General features: G+C 35.9%; 1 protein-coding gene across 12 annotated transcripts in view; it reads left to right on the forward strand.

The window, feature by feature from the left end:
* Sec16 (endoplasmic reticulum export factor secretory 16) overlaps nucleotides 1-24055 on the forward strand; it is a 139327-nt gene that overhangs the window by 36274 nt on the left and 78998 nt on the right. For 9 of the 12 annotated variants that reach the window (XR_014132113.1, XR_014132114.1, XR_014132115.1 and 6 more), the window contains exons 10-14: nucleotides 1179-1313; nucleotides 12021-12098; nucleotides 17013-17104; nucleotides 18516-18669; nucleotides 21428-21566. Coding sequence is in view for 9 of the 12 variants with exons in the window: in XM_081764077.1 (XP_081620203.1) it covers nucleotides 1179-1313; nucleotides 12021-12098; nucleotides 17013-17104; nucleotides 18516-18669; nucleotides 21428-21566 (598 nt within the window). In the remaining 3 variants the exon portion in view is untranslated. The remainder of the gene's footprint in view (nucleotides 1-1178; nucleotides 1314-12020; nucleotides 12099-17012; nucleotides 17105-18515; nucleotides 18670-21427; nucleotides 21567-24055) is intronic. The other 3 variants (XM_081764074.1, XM_081764079.1, XM_081764081.1) reach the window with 3 other exon arrangements.

The following is a 24055-nucleotide window of genomic DNA, read 5'->3' on the forward strand; positions in this document are numbered from 1 at the left end:
CACTGTACGTTTATAAAAATAAACCACTTTATCATTCATCAAAGCATTTGGAGTTGTGTTGAATTCCTTCATTACTTTTGTTCAGTACTTTTCTTTTCAACAGAAATGAATGATTGACTTAAGGTTAAGAACTTAAGAACATGCGTATTGCTGACGCAGTAAACTATCATGTACTATTACATTTGTGTCCTACTTTTTCGCTTGTCAGAATCTGGTCATCCTACAAAATGTTTACCGTCATGAAGAACACCAATAGTGTTCTACTTTTTCTAACACCAACAAACACTAGATATACATACTTGTCATACTGCACATGTTATACGGCCAATTGCGAGTATTAGTTCGAAAATCAAGAAGTCATAACGCAGCGATATCCTCTTCAAATTCGCTGTCTGACAACTGTTTTACCTTTTCGTTGGAAAACAATTGTAATCGAAGTTCATTTGAAAAGAATATCTTCGTTTTCACAAAATTATCTATATCCAACAACTTAAGACAAAGAAATTCAACAGCACACAAAATATGGAGCAGGTAGCAACGTACGGAGATAAGACTAAAATATTTAACAAAATGTTCATTTACAACAGTATGTAGAAAATAAATGCAGATAAATAACGCATTAAATCATGTATATCGAAATCAAATCAGAATATTTCATGATTAGGTTTACTACAGTTCAAAATCACAGAAAAATTTTACGTTTTCGGTTCAAATAATTAGCTTGTGTTAGGTCGGAAGTTGGAGCTGTAACAACGCCGAGCTCCCAATGCTATTAGGATTTCCTCAGTGGTCAGTCATCCAAATATTCACACCCAGCACTGCATATGACTGATAGTCTTATAAGAGAGATCGGCGTTACTATGATTTTACAAGTTAAATTTATGTGTGTTTTCCTTTATTGTGTTTGCGACTGTGCATCTTATCGACTTTGGTATCTGTTATATGGCTGGGGAAGGTGTTCTGTTCAAAAATCTGTGTAATTACACAGGAAATTTGCACCTATGTGAAATTTAGAACATGCTTTACTCCTTTTTGCTTGTGGTAAACTGTGTACTATACATATATAATCTCTCAGCGATCATCTTGAGCAAGTGTTTTCTGGAAATTTCTCGCTGCATCTTTGGCTTAAAGCTGCTCAACTTCATTTTTTTTCTTTCTTTGTGAAACCTTTTTTTCAGATTCCTTAGCCATGTTTCGTCTGATGTGAACTCAGGTAGCAGAACAGGTAGCATTTATGATTACGAGCAAAACTATTCATTGAATGATCACAGCTGTAGTACAGGTTACCATGTTGGAGATTATGATGATAGGAGGTGAGAAGGATATATTCCAAAATATATCAAACTATACTACTACTATTATTTGTGCCTCCTCTTTATTATTTATTGTTTCATAGAAGAGGAAAAACTAGGTTGTGTGTTGTTTGATTTTGTAGACGTTCGTTCTTGTACAGGTGCTATGCAAACATCAAACAGTACGAAAGATAATTAAAAAATGTGCGAACTTCGGAAACCTCGGGAAGAAGGTAAAACAAGATAAAGGAGCATTAATAAAGCAATAGATGCCAGGACGTGCATCCTATCTTTCCAATGCATTTTATTGAAAGCGGCAGTATTCGCTAATTAACTAAAAACTAACTCTATGGCCTATGGAACCCGGAGGTTCAATGCCGCGTTCACAAAAGCTCTCCATGACTTCTATCCTTAGCCAACTAGATCCAGTTTCTGCTTTGTATTTCTATTTCTGTGAGATTCATCTTAATATTGTTCTCTCATCTACGTCTAGGTCTTCTTAATGTTAGTTTTCCGATTAGACTTTGAGTTAAAACTGAAAGCGTTTCCGTTTTCTTCCATTCTGGCTACATTACCTGCCCACCTGAGCCTTGTTAGATTTGATGACCTGGTAAACGATATAAATTATGCAGTTCTTGTTATGAAGTTTCCGCCATTCTCTGTTTCCTTTCTCTTGGATCTGAATATTCGTCTCAGGCTATTGTTCTCAAATACTTTCAGTCTACGTTCTTCCCTCAGAGTAAGCGACCATGTTTCGCAACCATACAGAACAACAGGCATGATTGTTGTTTTATATATTGTAAGCTATAAATTTCTCGACAAAATTCGCGACGACAAAAGATTTTGAACTGAATAATAACACGAATTCCCTGTTTTTAATATACATTTAATTTGTTCGTAAATATGGTTTTGATCTGTTAATATTGATTCTAGATATTTGAAAGTATTCACTTTGTCGTAAGTATTATTTGATATTTTGACGCATCCATAATTTTTAGAATGTACAATTCCAACGAACTCTTCCTTCTATTTAGTTTTCTCTTCATTTACTTCTGAACCTATGCCCCTCAAGTGTTTAATAAGACATCTGCATATCTTTCTATTGTTATCCTATCATACCCTATTAAATTTGCATCTTCAGCATACCCCATAACCTGGTGAATACCATTCAGCTCTAGGGTCTGGTTGCTATATTTGATTTGATAGTATTCATAATAATGCAAATAACGCCAACAGATGAGTATTCAAACTTTTACAAAACAGTTCCATTATTGGGACCCAGTAGTGTATTTAGGATTTTTTGGGAGGAAGAGGGAGGGCTATGCACAACACGTGAATAAGCAGTTATATTTTTCCTTCTGGGTGCCGACAAATTTTAATGAAGTTGTACATATAACAAATTTATTCGGAGGTGACTTGAGCGTGATAGTCCCCTCCCCTAAATACGCCACTGTTGGGATAATATTTCTAAAGAGTAAAATGAAACGCTCTGAACAATGAAACATACATACATTTTTTAAAAAATAAGAGCTACACAGATTATTCTCTGTTTACTTATTCAATTTGTCTTTGGACAAAGTTTGAGTCTGATCTCTTGCATTTGATCGAATTATTTTGAATATTATTGCTCCGTAGAAAACTAAAATAATAGAAGTTCGCCGGAATCGTAACACTACAGATTATGGATGTGTCAAAGTATCAAATAATATTTTTTTCAAATATCTAGGATCTATGTTAACAGACCAAAACCATCCACGAATAAATTAAAAGTCTGCTAAAAGCAAGAAATTCGTGTTATTATTCAGTTGTGACGAATTCTGTCTAGGAATTTAAAGCTTAATAATATATAAAACAATAATTGTGCCTCTTGTATAGTATGGTTGCGAAACATGGTCGCTTAGGACGCAGACTGAAAGTATTTGAGAATTAAATTCTGAGACGAATATTCGGACCCAAGAGCAACGGCAATGGGAAATGTCGGAAACTTCATAACGAGGAACTTCATAATCTATACTATTTGCCAAACACTGTTAGGATCATCAAGTCGACGAGACTTAGGTGGACAGGCCATGTAGCCAGAATGAAAGAAAGTAGGAACGCTTCCCAAGTTTTAACTGAAAATCCAATCGCAAAGCGATCATTAGAAAGACCTAGGTGCAGATGGGAGGACAATATTAAGATGGATTCCGCAGAAATAGGAACACAAAGTGAAAACTGGATCCAGTTGGCGAAGGATAGAAGCCAGTGGGGAGCTGTTGTGAACGCGGCATTGAACCTCCGGGTTCCATAGGTCATAGAGTTAATTAGTTATTATAGCTCCGTACGAAATACATTGGAAAGATTCAGAGCATGTGGTGCCATCTATTCGTAAGTCAAACCCTTACACTTACCTGAAAAGATCGTTCCTTCCTTCCTTGTAGTCTCTTGTTTCTCCATGGGATTTTTGTAATGTTTTAGGTATAAACGTATGGTCGAGTAGGCGAATGTTTAACGCGCCTACCGACGGACCCTTGTTCGATTCTTAGTAGAGACATAGAAATGTTGGCGACAGAATATTATGAGGGAGTCCGTAAACTTTTAAGTTAGAAACGTAAAAATAACGGCGATGTTTGACTTAATGTACTGATCACATTACCCAGCTAAATCCATAGTTCTTAATAGACAATTGTATGTAGTGTAGTGATCAGTTACGTCTTTCCCAGAAGCGAGGTCATATGGAATGAGATCTTTTTTAAAGTTGGATGTGATCCATGGTAATGCGTTCGACCTAGGATCAGTTACTATATCACCAAGAAGGGGTAATGATCAGAATTTATAAAGTTTTGAGGTGTGTCAGCGTTATTGAGATCTAGTAACTGCATTAATGGATCATGAATAACAATATGGCTTCAGATTGTTGATTTGAGATCACTGTTCTACACAGTACAGCGATAGTACTGTGTTCTTGATAGGTTATTGTTCGGTGTAATATTATTATTAAATCTAAGATTATAGATATTTGATTCGTTCTAATGAAATTTTCTGCAGTGCATTGATTATGGGTACATACATGGGATTTGAATTCACACTTCTGGCCAAAGCCCCGAAAGGTTTATGTTGACCAGGCAGCTATTTTACGCTGGAGAGTGTGTGGTCAGCTCGTCACTAGTTTCATCGCTGTTATGTTGTTGCTGGCACATTTTGACGGGAGCCCTGAAAAATTATTCTCATGACATTAAGTGTTTTCTGCACTGCCAATACCGACTAATTTTCCCCTATACTTATGATCCAAGCACTGGTCAAAACTTCCGCCACTTGCTGATGGATGCTATAGGATACCTGTTTATAGATTAAATATAAGTACCAACCTTGTATCCGGGAAGATTATTGCTTCTTGTTTTATGATTTCGACCCTTTCTGGGGCCTTCCTAACTTACTCTGCTCTTGTTGCTATTTCTTTTCGTAACTACTTACCCGCGTGGAGGAGTCATTCTTAAAATACCAAAATTCAGTATCTCCTGAAATAGCCTTTAGGAATTTTTTCTTCAGCCTTGAGGTTCCCATACATCTTCACTTATAGACATTATTCTTGAAAATTAAGTTTTATCCATGTATACAGCATAGAAAAACTAATTATTTATAGAAATATTGCACTAAAATGATAAGAAATACATGTTTGAACAAATATATTCTTCCAACACTACAGCGCAAAATAAATCCTATACAAAAATCCTCATATAAGAATATGAGATGAAAATAAGTGTTAGAAAGACAAAAGCCATGGTGATTAGAAGGAGGGGGTTGGTGCCAAATCTAGAAGTAGGAGGGGAGAAAATATAACAGGTGACTAGTTTTCGATACCTAAGTAGTATTATTACCGATGGTATGAAGGTGAACGTGAAATAAAAGCAAGTATAAAAATGGTGAAAGAAGCCTTTAGGAGGAAGAAAATACTATTTTGTGAGATCTTGAATAAAGAGTTGAGAAAAACACTTATGAAGTGCTTCGTGTGGGGTGTTGTTTTTATGCTGTATGCGTCAGAAAAGTAAACATTGCGCAAAAGCGATGAAAAAACGACTGAAAGCTTTCGAAGTATGGGTGTGGAGAAGAATGGGAAGAATTAGCTGGGTCGAGTGGAAACCGATTGAGAGGGTGTTAGAAATGGTAGGGGAGAAAAAAACAATGTTAGATATTAAAAAGAGGAAGAGAAACTCGTTGAGACATTGGCTAAGAAGGAACTGTTTCGTGAGGAACGTGCTAGAGGGTATGGTGGCAGGAAAGAGAAGAGAAGGTGAAGGAGATTGCAATTAATGGACGATATCAAAACAGAGAAATCATACATAAAGACGAAGAGATTAGCGGAAGACCGTGGGGCATGGAAGCTTCTCAATTGCGGCAAGTGACCTGCCAATAATGTCACCTATGATGGTGATGACATATAAGGAACTAAAATTCAGTTTTCAAGAGTTTATATCCGTAAGTAAAGATGTATTAGATCCACAAAAATTTATTGAGTTTTGGCAGATTCTGAGTTCTGATGTTTCAAGAATGCCCTGTACGTAGATTAAGAAAGGAAATTAGGAGAAGTTACTTAAGAAGGCCCCAAAAAAGCCCGTAAACATATAACTAGAAGAAATAATCTTTCTGGATGCAAGATGGAGGGCACTGTGTTTAGTTTGTTACTTTAACTTCTGTTAACTGACTTGCACATGGGAAGGGGGGAAGGGAAGAAAAACCTAGCTGTAAATTATCTTTGTGGTTTAAGTATAATAAGAATAAATGTGATTTAAGTACAGTAGTTAGAGATTCAGAACAGTAAGGATAGAAACCAATGCGAGCGAAAAAGCATTCGTTTCTGCAGTACTAATGAATAACTGGCTAAGAAAATCTTTGTGTTGTACAATATTTAGTCTCTGATGAACGAGACATTTTGTTTCTACAACAATGATTAAAATCCTAAGTAGTCAGTTGTCACGTTTTACGTTTGCTTAATGATTCATTTTTTTTTTTCTCATCAATGTTGTTGCTATGTTTGTCATTCGTCATTCAAAATTAAATCAAAACGTAAAATGTGATATAAATCAAAACAACGTGTTCGTAAATTCCTAAATAATAAAATAGGAGAAAATGGTGAAAGCAGTTATATAGAGATTCACTTTTCTTTTTCTCAGTGGTGTTTGCAAAGACCTGAAAAACTGTAAGGGCTATATTTCTTAATAGTTGCACGGAATTTTTCTGTTTGTTTCAATTCTTTTTCTAATGCCTTTATTTTGTAGTTGTGGGTTTAGTAGCTTGCTGTCTTCTCTGTTGATATATATTTCAGCAGCTTTGATTTTTGTAGTTACGCTTCACTTATTTCTTTAAACACACTTATACAATGCTTCGCTGCTTTATTTTATGTAGAACGAAATTGAACTTATCTTTTTTATAAAAATGTAGTAGAATTCTTTTTTGGCCTTGTAGTTTAAGAGACGAAGATCAGATAAAAGTATGTGGAGTAGTGTTGGAATTTGTACGTTGCAAATGGGGTGTAGATGTATAGTAATCAACAAAAGTAAGATACTAGTACGTACGATTGCTAATGACCTTCAGACAGAAACATCAGTTTGGGTACATTTGTCAGTAACTTAAAGAACAGTTATTTTTTACCAAGTTACAGGATTCAAGTGTTCTCTGAATTTTAGGTCATTAACAAGTAACAAATGAGACAAGAAGTAGAAGGAAATTGACCAGGTTTCTATATTTAAAGTTACCATCCCGGGATTTGTGTAATGGAAGGGGAAAAACCTGCCATGATTGCCGGTTTCGGAACTTTAATTGGGAAACTTTTGTTCGTGAAGCAGAAAACCTATTAGTCTACACCCTCATTGTTAGTTACTAATAAACTCTGCTAAAGACAGTAAACAGAATCACATGATTCAGTATCCCTTTATCATAGGCAACCAACGTGCCTTTCACAATGAGCAGATTGCATAGAAGTTAGGATATTTTAGATTTTTAAACAGGGTGTGGATAACAGCAGTACTCGTTAACTTTAACGGATTTAGATTTTGGATTTTAGCGTCTCTTTCAGCAGCGAGGCTATATGAGACGTGGACCTACTGATTAACGTGGAATCTGAACCACATGAGCTCCCGCCGGAAATCGAACCCTTGTCTCCTTTAACTTTAACGGACTAGGCCGAGATAATCTATTGCAACAAACAGAATTTTAAAGAAATGCTTTCTGTCGAGAGTCATGTACTAACGGTACAATCTTATAAGTCTCATAGCGTCATGCCAATAATAAAATTGTATGACAGCGTTTTACAATATGTTTCAGTTGTTGCCACACCGATTGTGTAATTCAAAATCCTACGGTACATATGTAAAAATTTAACTCTTTTGTTCGTAGTTAATACTCAGTTTTAATTTACCTAACTTTCTGCCGCCATACAAGTGGTTCCGTCGCGGCACACCGTTTAAAAATAACATATGCGAGCGGTCTCGGGTTTGATTCCCACTGGGGACACTCAGTCGAAAACGTATAACAGCTTTTTCAGGTCAGCCATCCTGCGTGAGGTTTTTTCCAAGGTTTTACTTTCACACCAGAAAAGTGCCGGGATGGTATTAACATACAGGTCCAAGGGCGCTTTCTTCCTTCCCCGGATAGTGTGCTCGCCGAGGATGTCATATGTGACAGGCTTACGACCATAGACGCCGGTAATCTTCCAGAAATATGTATAAATAAACAAAGTCTGTTAATAGATTAGAGAGGATCACGTAAAATATCTGTATGGGACAACCACCGTTAAAGTCGCAGTTATTTATTGCGAAAAACAGAATTAAAACAGTCGCATCCCTTTAAAAGAGTTACCTTGCGGAGTAACAGACGGACGGACTAACAACACAATCTTATGTACAAGTCTCACTATGTGATCCTATTAAAAATATAAATAAATAATGACAGACGTATGATGTGGGTATACACTACATTTTTTTCTCACGACTGTAATGCTACATCTACTAAATGCATTTTTCAGTTTCGTATTGGTTGTATTATTTGATGCAGTATTTCAATACCTATTATTCTATGCAGTATTTTATTTATGCTTAATAGATAACAAACTACAATTTTTGTTGTTATTATAAGTATCTTTCTGCGTTTAGATAATTATAACTAAAGTAGGCTTTTCGAGAACCATAGAATTGAAGGTAAATTTATTGATTGTAATTTTAAGGTATTAGAACTTAAGCATATAGCCTAAGTATATAGAATTCTGAAGATGGCAAATAATTTCTTTTTGTAAACAGAACAACCCTAGTATTGCAAGGATACTTAAAACTATGAGTATCTTGTATATTTAGGTCATTTTACGACGTTGTAAACGGTTGTATCAAGCTGTATTTTAAAAACTGCTATGTTGTGTTGCAAATAGATGTATGACTGCTATGTTGTGTGACTTAATTTATAGAAGAGGAGTCTGATGATGTAGTAATACCGGGTGTTGTTACTAATAAATAAACGAAGGTTGATTTAATTTAGATGCAAATAATATTAATTTTAATCCTAGTTTGGTACATTATTCCTATTAAAAACATTGTATCCCGAAAATTCATGTGTAAATGTTCGAAGGGTAAGGGGAGAAGGCGGCTGGTAAATTCTCGGCTCGACCCAGAGGGATTGTAGCTGCAGGTATGAAAGTTTCAGCTATTCAACGTGTTCCCCAAACATCAACACACTTGCCACATCATTATTCGAACTTTCCAAAGTCCTGTTTATCTTCTGGTCTGCAAAAAAAAAAAGTCTTCAGTTTCTGTAACGTCATTATCACTGCTAAATTTCTGTCCTCTCAGAACTTTTTTTTAGTATAGGAAAAATATAATAGTCAGATAATAAAGGCAATAGTAATAATAGTCAAGGCCTGGCGAGTAAGTTGGATGGCGAATGCACTGAAATCCTAGATCCTTCAGAATACCCATTGTGTTTTTCATCCTTGTGTACGGGAGCGTTGTCGTGAGAAACAGCACCTCTTCTCAACTTTCCGCGGCGTTTTTCTTTAACAGCGTCCTTTAACTTAGCCAGAAGACAACAGTAATACTCAGATGTTATGGTTTGTCCCTTTAGAAGGTAGTCGAATATCAAAACATCACCCTTATCCCAGAATATTGAGGCAAGCATCTTGCCTGCGGACTTCTGTGCTTTAAATCACTTTGCCATTGGAGATTCTGGTTGGCGCCGTTCGCATGACTGCTGTTTGATCTCAGGATCAAGGTAGTGGAACCAACTTCCACCCTTGGTAACAAGTCGATTCAAAAAATTCGTCCTTAGAGTTCATAAAATACCGCAAAATCAACTGAAAAAATGCCACATGTTTGCGTTTTCCATCGGCGTTCAAACGTTTGGACACCCATTTTGCGGAAAGCTTGTGCATGTCCAAATAATCATGGTTTATTGACCAAATACAGGGTGTCCGAGAAGTCCTTCCCTGATTACAGAAATTGATAACTCAGGCTAGAAATAAGATAGAAATATGAAACTGGTGTTGAATTGTTTACAAACTATAAAAGTTTTTGTCTGTGTTAGGTTTGTTCTGTTTTACCAAGACGGTGCACCACCTCATTGGGTTTTGGACGTCCGTGCCTATCTCGATAGGACATTTCCTGGGCGATGGATTGGTCGTGATGGACCAACAGCTTGGCCTCCACGCTCTCCTGACATAACCCCATTAGACTTCTTTTTATGGGGTTATGTCAAGGATGAGGTCTACCGAACACGTGTACCAGATCTTGAAACCCTACAGCAACGAATAACCACAGTCGTTGCATCGATCCTTCCAGTGATGTTGGCTAATGTGTGGATGGAAATTGAATATCGCCTAGATGTGCTACGTGCTACCAAGGGTGCTCATGTGGAAGTGTACTGATGTGACCAAAACTTTTATAGTTTGTAAACAATTCAACACCAGTTTCATATTTCTATCTTATTTCTAGCCAGAGTTATCAATTTCTGTAATCAGGGAAGGACTTCTCGGACACCCTGTACTTTTTTGAGTGTGTGTGTGTGTGTGTGCAAAGTCTCAACTATCTCTTAAAGTGAAATTTGTCTGTTACTCAGAATCAGGTGATGAACTTGATCCACTTTTCCCAGAGTGGACACAGAGACTGACCTCCCACATCTTTCACCATCTTCTGTTGAAAAATCACTGCGCTAAATTTGATCACCGTTTCTTCAATATGAAAGCAGTGTACACCTCGTGTGTCTAGCATGCAACTATAGATATCCTTCGGCGATATCTGTTGCAGGAAGAAGAACTTTATGACACCCCGTAACTCCTCGTTGGTGAATTCCACACTTGGTTCGCCATAGTTCAATCATTGACTTGGAAAAAAAAAAAAAAAAAACCTACAATCATCCCAGCTGGCACTTAAACTTACAAAAGATTGAAGTTTCAAATGCAATGAGTGATTTCAGAATAGCATAGCGGGAGGGGGTCGAACCAAGAACTTATCAGCTGTCCTTCGTTGTAATTATGATCGTTGTTTGTGACGTATATATTGGAAATGTAATACCTGCATCAAATTACGAACTTAACAATAACATCCAAGGTGACCTAGAAGTCTTCGTACCCCTAGGTTGGGTATCACAGAAATCAATACGAGAGTAATTTGAGTTTATTTAGTGCGAACTGATTGCGATTAGTATTTACTTGCGATTTAATTGGACATATCCAACTGACCAAGCGACGGCAGCACATGTTTCCTTTCACGTCTTCTTGCGGTCACTGTGCGGACTGGCTTTGACACATCCTGAAGCAAAGACATGTGTAAGTTCTTGTATTTATTTAGAGAAAAAAGAGAGATAATATATAATATTTCAGAGTGTATAGGCTTGAACTGTGCCAATATTATCTCTTAGTACTCCAAATCAGATTAAGCTTCCTTAATAACTCTATTAAGCCTAAATGTTCTCACTACTCACAGACATAATTGCACAGATACCAATAATATGTTTATTGCACTAACTTCCATTTCCAAGTAAATACCGTATCCACATAAGAGTATGCGATACCTATCATGAATCCAACTAAATTATCAGGTATGTAATTACCTAATCCGAGATTCAATATAACAGTGAGGACATATAAGAGATTCCAATAATTCAGTATCCATCGTACTTCGACTCAATATTTCTTGATCCAACACGATTTGTTTGCACAACGTGTTCCTTAACAACTATCAATCCATAAAGAGGCATCTGCAAACTTCTGTAACATCTTGTGTCTGTAATCCACAGCCTCATTCCCAACAACATATTTCTCTTAATCAAGCAATGTTGCTTTATGAGATGAATCCTTGCCAAAGCGATCTCTAAACGCAGTCAATAACTGTGTCATTGTTTACCCCTGTGTGTGGTCTTCCCTCCACCCACACAAACACCATTAACCGATCCTCAGCTGTGGAACTGCAATCAATCAATCAATCACATCACTCAGAGTTTCATAACTGAAATGCTTCGCATGACCTTGAACGCAAGTACACGGGGTATACCAAACAGTGTTGTCTATGATCATGAAAACAGTGTTACCAATACCACAACTAAAATTACGAGATTGTTCTCTGTGATACTCAAACGTAGAGTAGGGGGCTCCTTAGATATCCTGTGTAATCTGTATTTAGGAGAAATCTGCTCCAGACACTTTCGTATATATGGTATTATTGTTAGTTATTAATTCATGTCTTAGTGTAGTTTGCAATAACAATATTTCAGACTTGGAGAACAACCGTTATCGAACGAGAAGTTAAATAGTCCTAGAAGCTGTAATGCAAGTTTAAGTGGTAATAAAAGGTGAGAAGAGTATATTTTGAAAATGTGATCGTATTGATTTTTGTAAATGTCGATGCAGATCACATTGCACAGTAGTTTGCACTAATACATTTGAGGACGTAGATGGATTATTACGTAAGGTGTATTCGTAATGCAGTTGCACTAATACATTTGAGGACGTAGATGGATTATTACGTAAGGTGTATTCGTAATGCAGTTTTTTCAGACTCAAAATCACGCACCTTTGGTGAGGGATAATGTATTTGTAGTGCATTTTGGTGAACCATTTTGTAATTAGTGTAGTAAGTTTTCAGTAAGTAAAAGGGTAGAAAAGAAAGATGGAGAGTATTGCAGTAACGATTAAAGTATTCTTTCACCATAATAACTTATCGCAATATTTATTCAAGATAATTTACTTTAACTTCCACAGACTTGACTTTTGGTTTAGATAATATATATATATGTTTTAATTTTTGTGTCAGAGTGTCTTCAAATAATACTCTGTTTAAAAAAGAAGAGTTGTTGATTATGTACGTCATACTTCGAGCCATTTAATAAACACAGATACAGGGTGTTTCAAAACAATACCGACAATGTTTGGGAGATGATTCCTGACCCCAATATAAGACGAAAGTTAAGACTAACCTGGGTGCATGAATGCTTCCTTTTGGAGATATAGGCTGCCGAAAACATGTAAAAATGAACTTTGAAGGTCTATAGTTCCAATATTATGGGACTTACCATAATGGGGTCAAGATTTTTTTTAGTTAGAAACTAGTATGGGCCCTCTCCAAATGTTTCAGAATCCTGCGGTACTTCCGCAACAATTTTTATAGAGGTAGTTGTTGGGTATTTCAAATTATATGCCCGTAGCCAAACTCCCTCTGTAAAAATTGTTGCGTGAATACCTTAGGTTTCTGAAACGGACATTTGGATAGGGTACATCTTAGTTCCTAAGTGAAGTCTTGACCCAACTACAGTAGATTCCGTAGTTTTGGAACTATGGACCTTTAAACTTAATTTTTTTCAAATTTTCATTAGCCTATAACTCCGAAAGAAGGCATTTGTGCATCCAGGTTGGTCTATACTTTTCGTCTTATCTTGATGTCAGGAATCCCCTCCCAAATGTCGGTGTTGTTTGGAAACACTCTGTATATATTGGTCCTCGATTACCACACAACACTTGAATATGCTGAAACCACGTAGTGTTCACTTTATTAAACAAAGTTTACACTTAAAACTAAACAAAATGCAAGAAATACAATATTGTTGCATATTCACAAATTTGTTCAAACAGATTGGATTATTATTGCATTGGTTCTAGTTGAAATGTTGACGTAGACATTTTATGTATACAAATGTCAACTATTTTGTCAGTCATCTCCTGTAGTCTTTCTTTGGTTCTAACTATAATAACGATATCACCTGCATGCTTAATTTTGTTAATGATTTGCCTTCAGTCTTGAAATTTCCAATTTCCATTAATGCTTCCTTCATTAAGCATTCACTGTAAATGTTGAATACTTGGGACGACGTACTATATCCTTGTCTGATTCTTCATCCGATCTCCACACTATTGGTTTCTTCTCCATTCAAGTGCAACTTCACTCGTTGTCTTATGTACAGGTTGGGAATAAGTCGTCGGTCTCTCCAGTTGACCCTACTTTTTTGAAAGTATTTGCAGGAGTTTCGTCCAATTGACCCTGTTGAGAGCTTTTTTGTCAGTCTATGAAGCACAAACACAATTCTTCCTTTACGTCAAGAACTCGTTCTGAGATAATTTTTATCAACCCATTGGCATCTCTGGTGCCTTTTCCTTTCCGGAATCCGAATTGATCTTCCTCCAACATCTCTTCCATCTTATTTTCCAGTCGTCTGTTCTGTATGCGCGCAATTATCTTTCCAGTGTAGGAAATAAGGCTAATGGTTCTGTGATCGCTGCAGTTATTTGTTTCCTTTTTTGGGGGGTAATGCAATCATAGTAACATCAAGAAAATCCTTTGGCCATTCTCCACTCAGGTAGATGTTGTTAATAAGTAAAGTCAGTACTTTCATTGCGTTGTCTCCTAATCACTTGAGCAAATCTACTGATATCTCGTCGTCTGCAATGGCCTCCCTCCTTCGCGTGTCCTTGATGGCTTACACTACTTTACTTTTCGATATACAGGGTCCTTTTTTTTCATCACTCACCTCTTTCTCTGCTTCGATCGCAATATCTTGGGGGATGGTTCTTCTGATCATACAGATCTTTTATGTATTCCTCCCAAACCCTTAAGATTTCTTTGATGTTCAGTGACTACCTGACATTGTTGGATTCCAAACGTGCGTATACATTTGTTAGCTTCCCGTCTGAATTCTTTTGCTTTCTGAACATTAGATCATATTTGTCTCTCTTTTGAAGTTCCATTATTTCTCCACATATCTGTTTCATGTACTTTTCTTTGGCTTTGTCCTTTTGACTCTAATTCGGTTTCATATGCCAAATATGTTCGTTTGATATCAGAAGAAAGATCAAGTACATTTTATTAAGAAAGAGTGGCGAGAGTTTACAGGAACAGGAAGAAAAGTTTAACTACTGGTACAAGAATGCCTAAGAGAGGAAGGGGGAGGAAGGTATCGGTTACGTCTGTTGCAAAGGATCCCTGGTTTGATCCCATTGAAAGTTTGATAGATATCATTGTCTTTGGATTTTCTCGGAGCTCTTCCGTATTTCCCATTTTCTCTTTCAGTTGTTCCGTACTCCTTAACTTGCATTAATCATTCGTTTTCTTTAGCTTACAGAGTATTGAGTGATTAGTTCGCTTTCTTTTCTTGCACTAGGTTGTGGGTGAAATCTAACTTCATTTGAAAAAAATGTTTTTTTAGTTTAATGTCCCATGGTTATGCCGTTTAGGCTAAAGGAGACTACTGATGAAAGTGAATGATTATCAATTTTTTTTTGTGCTTTCTCCAGGAATCGAACCAGAGATCTCACTCTCTATAGATGCATACACTAGCCACTAGACCAACAGGGTGGGGGGTGATTTCATTTAGTTCACGTGACATAACAATATGACGAAGAACTTAAACTAACCAAGAATTTTAGAAATGATAAAAAAAAAGGCATTAAAAGATTGCGATCTTAGCCAATAATTAGTTTTTGTATCAAGATCCACAAAAGTTTCGAATGGCCTCCTAAATCGAGTTCTCGTATTTTCTACGGGATAAGCACATCATACCGAGTTAAGTGATAGTTTGGGTTTGAGTTTTCCATGTATAAGGCTTACAAGAAAATATTTGATTGAAATATATTGGATCTTTTGATCCAATAACTCTATGGAAGCCAGAGGTATGGGACCCAGAGGTTCAGTGCCGCGTTCACTAAAGCTCTCCATTGACTTCTGACCTTAGCCAGCTGGATTTTGTTCGTACTTTGTATTCCTGTCACATATTGGTTCCTGTCATGCCGGCATGGCGCGTCCTGCGGTTGCAGATCGAGGAATATTCCTCTAGGTATAGAGATTAGCTGTGAATATACTGAATAAGCAGTCACAGAAGCCTCGGACCAGGACTGATAACTTCGAAGGACTTTAGCAAAATTAAAATTGAAAATATTGTATTTTTTAATGTTTTTATTCGTTGTTACAGATATATATGATTAGTTAAGACTACCGATTGTGTACTCCAATTGGGTCCGCGATATGTTTTTTGTAAGGAACTGGTTCTATAGGTGTATTTTCACATAGGTTTTGGGTTGGTTGCATTTTTCACATCAGTTTGTCTCGGAAGTGAAATTATTTTGAAACTACTCTTCAAAGAAAAATTTCGGAAGAGGTTTTCTTTCTGTGGAGCACAAACATCAATTTCCATTATATTCGTACAGTTTTCTCTTTAGTTTGATTCAGTCTTCAATCTGTCAAATATCTAATTGGTTATATTTCTTCCCAACTATTTCTTTTTTTGGAGAAGGAGATTACATTAAATGTATTTCAAATCATCATTTCAACTTTAAGAATCTGAACTGTTAACGGCTTTCCTAATCTGAATTAAAATCACTTAGTTTTCACATTAATCTGCTGTGCCAGTTTTCATGTAATACGTAGAATGGTAATCAGAGTAATTACATATTTGTGGTAATTATAGTTCATAAAATTACAGCTATTTTGTGAAAGTTGCGTACATATAGTAATCAGATAGTAGTTCAATCATATTCGTTATTATGTTCGTTATCATGATACATATAGATTATAGTTGTGGTTGCTTAACCCTCCGTACACCTAGGGATTGCGCATAATATCGTACACCATTCTGTACTAAACATAAACTAAACTAAGGACTACTAACAGAGCACAAATTAAGTATGCAACCATTTTTGTTACATCCTTTGCTAGGTCTTCCTCAATGCCACTTTCAGGTAAATAATATGTTTTATTTCAACACAGCAAAACCGTGTGATGTCTAATTCATTCACTCTTCCACTGAAGAATGATGATTCTCACTTTTTCCTATAATATGAGTTTATTTTATTGATAGAGAACGCTGTCTATAGTCAACCAAAATGGGAATAACCTTGTGCACATTATGGTGACAGGTTATACCAAGCGAGGGATACTTAATGTCCACTACAAAAACGTTAGAACATTTTTTTGTTTTATTTTTTAAAGAAGTACAATTTTAAACAGCAGAAAATAAAAATATTTTTGGCACAAAACCTGAGTTTTGACATAGTACTAAAAATAAACCGTAAAAATCATTAGTAAAAAAAAAAAAAAAAAAAAAAGGACATTTTTAACCTTCCCTTGGTGTATGAAGGGTTAAGATTTATTTATTGCTATCTGGTAGTGCCTTCACTTTTTCTTTTTAAGGAGAAAGCTTATCATTGTAAATATTTTACATGAATATGTAATATTTTATAGTCTAATGCATATGTGTGATCTTAATTTCTTTACTTTGTAGTGGTGCTGATACTACAGGTGCTTCGTTAGTGGAGGAGCCTGCATCTGTTCAAAGACTGACGCCTGAGAAATTCCCAACGCCACACATAAAAGGTTGGTATCTGGTAATCAGCGTTGATATTCGTCAGGATGAATACTGTGAAGAATCTGTATCAAAGGTTTTGTGTGATCTTACAGCTTTAGACGGGATCTGATCTCACATATTATACTCCCTTCAGGAATCCAACACTAACAAAGTAGTTTGCCGGGTTCGACTTCCGACGGGAGCTCATGTGGTCCGGATTCCACATTAATCAGTAGGTCCCGTTTCATGTAGCCTCGCTGCTGAAAGGAACGCTAAACCTCAAAATCAACTCAACGAACAAAGTAGTCATGTTTTTCCTTCTTTGAATAGTTTGATCATTGCTAATCTGCAAGAGTAGTATATAATCAGTGTAGAGACAGTAATAACTACAATGTTTAACAGCACACATAAAAAACAATAACATCTACAAAGTATGATACTGAAGTTCCAAGACGGATAATCGTACCTGGAAAGTTACTGGAGGAAAAAGCGGAGAGGATTATTCAATGTAGTCTTCTTTTATCTCGAGCCTTAGTATTGCACGTTTCACAATGTGTGTCAAACTGGTTTTGAAGGAATTCTCTGGAATCCGGTTGAGTTATGGCGTTACGGATTACGAAATATCCTAAGCATGCCAATTTGAGTTTGGGAAATAGGAAGAAGTCTGCGGGAGCAAAATCCAGGGAATAAGAGGATGGGTGAAGTTTTGCCCAAGAATAAGGCACAGTTCTTTCCCGAGTTCTTTGAGGATTTGCGGAATCGTTTCGCAGTTGATGTACAGCGCATCCTCTCTATCATGTGGACGGTCTGACTGCAGCAGGACGCGAATACGCTGCTATGAATGACTGGTTTGTGGACGTCTATTTTGAGGATGATGAAAAAAAAAAAAAAAAAAAAAATCTTCACACCAATCATTCAGTTGGATGTACCATTCAAACATTCTCGTGGTAAACTGTTCTGATCGTAAGTCTTACTGATTTTTCTAACTTACAGAGAAACTTTCCGTAACTTATAAAGAAACTTTCTGTACCTCGGGGATTACTAAACAGTTTTCTTTTTTACTTTCTCAGTGTGCCATTCCCCCCCCCCCCGCTCCGTCGCTTCCTTAAAGACTTCCAAATTTACTTCGATGCCAGATTGAGATTCGAAGCAACAGCGTAGTAATTACAAGTGTCTCTTATTTATTTTGCATTCAATTGAACACAAGCTATGTGTAGGATATAATACATGTAATGTTCGAGTGACCATCCCTAAATGAGCTATGAAATGAGACTTAGATTGTGATATCCAATACTAGATAATTTTGGCGTTATTAGATATTAGTGTGGTTTCAGACACCGTTTTGGTAGTAGTTAATTGGTATCCAGACTACTAATGAGTATGTGCTGTATAGTAAGTACTTTTTTTTTTTTTTTTTTTTTTTTTTTTTTTTTATCGTAGGTGTCCTGACTGCCCAGGGGAAATTGTTGAGAGTGCTTCCACTTAACCCATTAGATGGGAAAACAACCACAGTACAATTGCTTAGCATTCAGGATATACTGCATAATAATAAAACTGTTCGTGAGCTCAGGGATTTTCCAGGTCCACTTATGAAGTAAGTATGATGTTTTCTGTTGAGAATTTTATCATGCTTTTAAAATAACTTATGTATAAGTTGTTTCGTGCGAATAGTTTGCACCAGGGGTTTCAAACTGTTTTGCAGTTAAGGCTCCTTTCAACCACCAAAGTCTGAACGTGCCTCCCCTGTCAAAAATGACATGTGTTCCTAAAAGAAAGACTATTACTATGATAAACTATGTTTCATTTATTAATCACTAATGAAAAAATCTCATTAACACAGGTGATCTACATTGTACACACTGACGACATCTTTGAATGTTATTCGCTTGTGTTAATAATTATAAATTGTCGTAAGCCAGGTATTTATGTTAAAATTGAAAAATACGAGCAGAGAGGGAATTTAAATAATAAAAACCGGCACATTTAAATGTTGAGCAAAGTCAATGGGATGTATGAGCTTGTTTTGAGTCACACAGTTCATTAAATCTCGGCAGATATTTTGAAATGACAAGACGCATCTCTTTCTGGAGATTTAGTTTTGACCTATATTTGGATTTGATCACCGCCATGGCTGAAAATCCTGTTTCGTAGAGATAGGAAGTTGCAAAAGGAAAGAGCACTCACAAGGCCTTCTTGTAATTCCGGATACTCATTCCTCACTGAGCTCCAAAATTCAGGCAGCGAAGTAGAGAGAAACTTGGTCTTCAATGTGCTGTCTGAAGACAAATCAATGAGCTGTTCCTTTTCTCGGGTGGTGAAATTTGGTGAATTCTCTACGTTGAATGGATTCACGACCCAGTTGTGCTGTTTGTCCTCTGGAAAGTACTTCTCAAATTGAACATAAAATTGTGTTAAGAAGACATACTATTCTACAGAGATAGATAGAAGGTCGTTAGTGGCCACCTAACAAGCATTATACACGTTTAAGCCAAAGATGAAATGGTCACCCCCTGATCGTATGTGGAACAGAGGTGATACAAAGACTTAGTCCACTATGTATTACTAAAGAAGAAGAGTGCACTCAAGTATGCTTGTAGCATTATAAATATGTTCCTTTGTAGGATCCTTTTTTAAAACTTCTCGCGCCTTCCCTTACAACCTTTGGTGCCTCTCCAAGGTGGCGCGCCGCACAATTGGAAAGAAGATTCGAAAGAATTGGCTCTGCTTTTTAGCTTATGTTTCCTTTCTAGAATAACAATGTTCAGTGCGTTACTACACAAACTTGCATTTAAAATCAAATTTTGTACAGTGTCAGAAAACCGTGAAACAGCCGCGAATTCGATTGAGAACTGTGGGTAAGTGATCTGCTACTCAGTCATTATGCCTTCAATTTTGTAATTGGAAATTCGTCAAGATACAAACATTTTCTGTTACAATTCGAAACTTTTGTTTCCTTAGAGAATGAACTTTCTTCTTAAGTTACTCTTTGCTGAGAGAGATCAACATTATACTTCAGAGCCGTGGCAAATGTATTGACCTTCATCCAAATCCCATTGCCTCAATGCACTGCGGTGATACTTTGGGTTTTTCTGTGATTAACATAGAACGGAACGTACGCGAGAGGTATTGTACTCATAGCAATAATCAACTTTTTTTCTTAGAAATCTAGACATCGATAATTCTTAACACCAATATTCATTAACATTTTGTTTATGGTGAAATGAAAAACTAGAGTTTTGAGGGAATGAATTTAATGCATGTAAGTTTATGTTTATTCGTGTCTGTTGAAACTTTCCAAGTACTGAATCGTGACTAGGCATTGACAAATATGAAACAAGTACATAGCTTACACGTACGGTGTTAAAATAAGGATGTCTGAAATAAAAGTCCCGTAGATCAATCAGGCCTGGTCCCAACTCAGGTACAATGTTCTCTTTTAACCGAGTTTAGTGCTACAGCTGTCACGACTTAGGAAAGCTAAGTCGTTTTGTTTCTCGTCTAGTGCTGAGGTCATGCCATTACTCTACTCGTGATGAAATCGTAAGTACTACACTCATGTTCAAAATTATTGTCGCATGTCTATAAATGTGTTGTTGTAGGAATATAATTTGATAACGAATTCGCCTGTTATTTCTTATAATGTTAGTATGTGTATAATCTGCAAAGACATGTATGTGGCAATTTTCATATCAAAATAACAGTAAATAAGAACAATAAAACTTTCTTGTCCATTTAGCAACATTTTGTTTTACTCATTCTAATTTTCGTATTTATAATTCTTTTCCTATGAAATTTACCACAAATATTCATTTCCCGATTATACACATAGTATCAGTATTAAAAGTACGCTGCAAAATCATCATCAAATTATATTCCTACAAGAAGACATTCATAGATATGCGACAATCATTTTGGACATGAGTGTACCTACGAATATAGTTTTCTCATATTTGTCAATGCATGAATGAACTTACACGATGTCTTGTGCAAGGTAGATGACTTCAGTACTTGAAAACAAATTCAAGGATAGAATTACATAGCAGTTTTTACAGATAAAACATCCAGTTTTCACTGTCCTGTGTAAGTCCTTTTGAAGAGTAATGAACCAAACGGACAAAAGTTTTAATAAATTAGTTTAACGTAGTCCGTGACAATACCTTTTTCGGACATCTTATAGAGAATGGCGTGCAAACGTGTATTTTGATGACAAACATTTTTGTTATGTGATGGGCTTTAAATAGGGTAGTTTTTGTAATGAAATATGGAAATCAGTAAAATTAGGAAACACTTCTCAGTGCCTAATAAGTGTTACTCTATTTATTAATAATATAACTTATTGCTGTTTTTAATAGGGGAGAAACTCATAAAAGCAGTGTTATTCAGTTTTGCAACCAGAAGATCAAGCAAGCTGAAGAAGACACGAACTTAATCGATCGAGATTCCTATATCCTTTTGTGGAAGTTATTGGTGCTACTTCTGAAGCAGAATGGAGTAAGTACTTTCCTTCAAATAACTTTTCGTAAGATTAACTTCCTTAAGTTAATATTTTTTTCTCTAACCGTAGTAACATGAAGGGGAAAATTAGCAAACATATAACTAATTTGATCGAAAGATTTTAATCTGTGCTTTAATATGTATTAATTTAGTGGTTTATCTGTAATAAATTGTAACATGTACGCTAGAACAGGTGTCTGTTGGTCACGAAAGTCATGAAATCAGAAAACGGTCATGAAAGTCAAGAAAAAGTCACGAAATTTAGCTTTTGGTTTTTTTTGTTTTTTTTTAATCTGTGGAAACATAAGTGTAGATAGGAAAATTTTGTTCTATAAAACGTCAAAATTCACCACCAAAAATTTTTCTGGTCGGTTTTAGATGCTACCAAATCGCAAACAAACCACGCTTCTATCGCATGCATGAAAATTCGGCCTCAATTCGACCCAAATTGCTCTTGAGAATGTTACTAAATTTTATGGTTTGAGAAGGAAAAGGTCACGAAAAAGTCACGAAATTTCATTTTCGAATTTTAGTAGACACCCTGTAGAATGATATAAGTTTCTTGCTAATCATTTCATCAGATAGGAAGGGGAACACCTAGAGAGAAAAAATTAAAAGAACAGTAAGGTAGCTGTGAAGCATCCAGGTTGGGACGTTCGAATGCTGGGTTACATGATATTCTTGTCAGGCTGAATTTATAAGAGTATAGGGGAAAAGAATCGGAAAGGGAAATAAAAAATATATAATGCAAAATAAAAAGTGTGTAAAGGAAATAGTAAAACGTAAAAAAAGATGTTAAAAATACTGTCGTAAAAAAAGAAAGAACTAACGTGAATTGTTCTTTTCTCAGAGTATCTGCATAGCATACTATAACGCCACAGTTCGATTTTAGTTAATAATTCATAATAAATTCCATATATAATTATCTGCTGCTTACTACTAAACTCACTAAATGATCACACACCAGTTAAATCACTCGAAAGACTTTATATTTTGTAATAATTCTCAATTGCTTTATAGCAATTACGATATACATCTGTATAATACGATATCCTGGCTTGTTATGTCTTTTTAATGATACACATCTGTATAATACGACATCCTGGCTTGTTATATCTTTTTAATCAACTATAAACATGTACCTGGTAACCAGAACTGTTACCTTAGTAACGAGTCAATTGCCATGACAAACAATCAACAAACTCGTTTACATAACAACAGCAAAATAATCCGTATAAATCAACACTTTTTTTTTTGTTACATTCCATATTATATTTTCTTCTTCTGCTGTGTTACTAGTGCACATAAATATTGCATTTTTGCCCTGAATAATTAATTAAAAAAGAAAATAAACGTTATCGTTGTAGTACTACTTCTGCAGGTTCCTTCTTGTCAAGGAAAAAGACTGGGAATCAAGGAAAGTCAGGGAAATTTTATGAAATATTTTTTTCTAACATTAATTGTACATCAATTTCAGCGTTGCCAACCATTATAATGTCTATTTATGGGAGGTAAGTGGAATGTACGTATGAGCAATATAGAATAAATGTTCTCATATATAAATATTCACCATTATTTATTCCTTATTTTTATGTCAACGTCATCCGATACCTGTCATGAAAGTCTGGGAATTTCCTGCCAAAAGTCAGGGAAGGTCAGAGAGAAGTCAGGGAAATAGATTTCTTCAGATCAGTAGGAATCCTGTTCTGACATTTACTTTTGTTGTGTCTGATTGAAAGTGGGTGCAAATATTAAGGCCTAGTACCTGGCTTCATATACCCTCTCTACAAATGTTTACTGAATAGATTGCCATTAAATGGATAAATTCATCCTAAACACTAGGAGAAAGTTAAAATGTCGATACAGGATGATATTCTGCTTGGAGAAGGTGTCAGAATCATCGATATAAAGTGATTCTGACCCTAATCTCACTGTCCGGTTTAGTGCGTGGCGTTAACCGTCCACGAGCCTTTGACACGTTCTTGTAGAATGTCCGGACTCAGACTTCAGAGAACGTTTAGGAACATCTAAAAGTCTTTTTCTTAAACCAGGTTTTGGGGCACAATGCAGTCACTGTTGACTGTATTCTTACTTGCATTGTTGAGATTAGAATAGTCATCGTTCTGTGAGATTATTCTTTTGTAAATTTTTCGTATTATGTTTTATCATCATTGTCATAAATTTATATTTCATTTATTATTTTAGTCTTTCCACGACTTTTTTTTCCCCTTGTTTCTTAATCTCTTATTTTGTAGAACTTTCCTTTAAAGTGCATTAAAAAAAAAAAAAAGTTTTATCTTTAATGCTTAACCTTTGGGCAGTATTGCTCGCATTCTGTTGCATTATGCGCACGAATTATAACTTCAGTTCACATTTAATTGGCATTATTGCTTACATATACATGATTTGAGGGTCATTTCTTTAGATACTTCTAATCTTTGTCAACAGAGGACAGTCAAATTTAGTATTGTAGAAGCTTTTATCTC

Source organism: Thermobia domestica, chromosome 7 (assembly GCF_964235325.1).
Source record: "Thermobia domestica chromosome 7, izTheDome1.hap1.1, whole genome shotgun sequence".
NCBI classification, from domain to species: Eukaryota; Metazoa; Arthropoda; class Insecta; order Zygentoma; family Lepismatidae; genus Thermobia; species Thermobia domestica.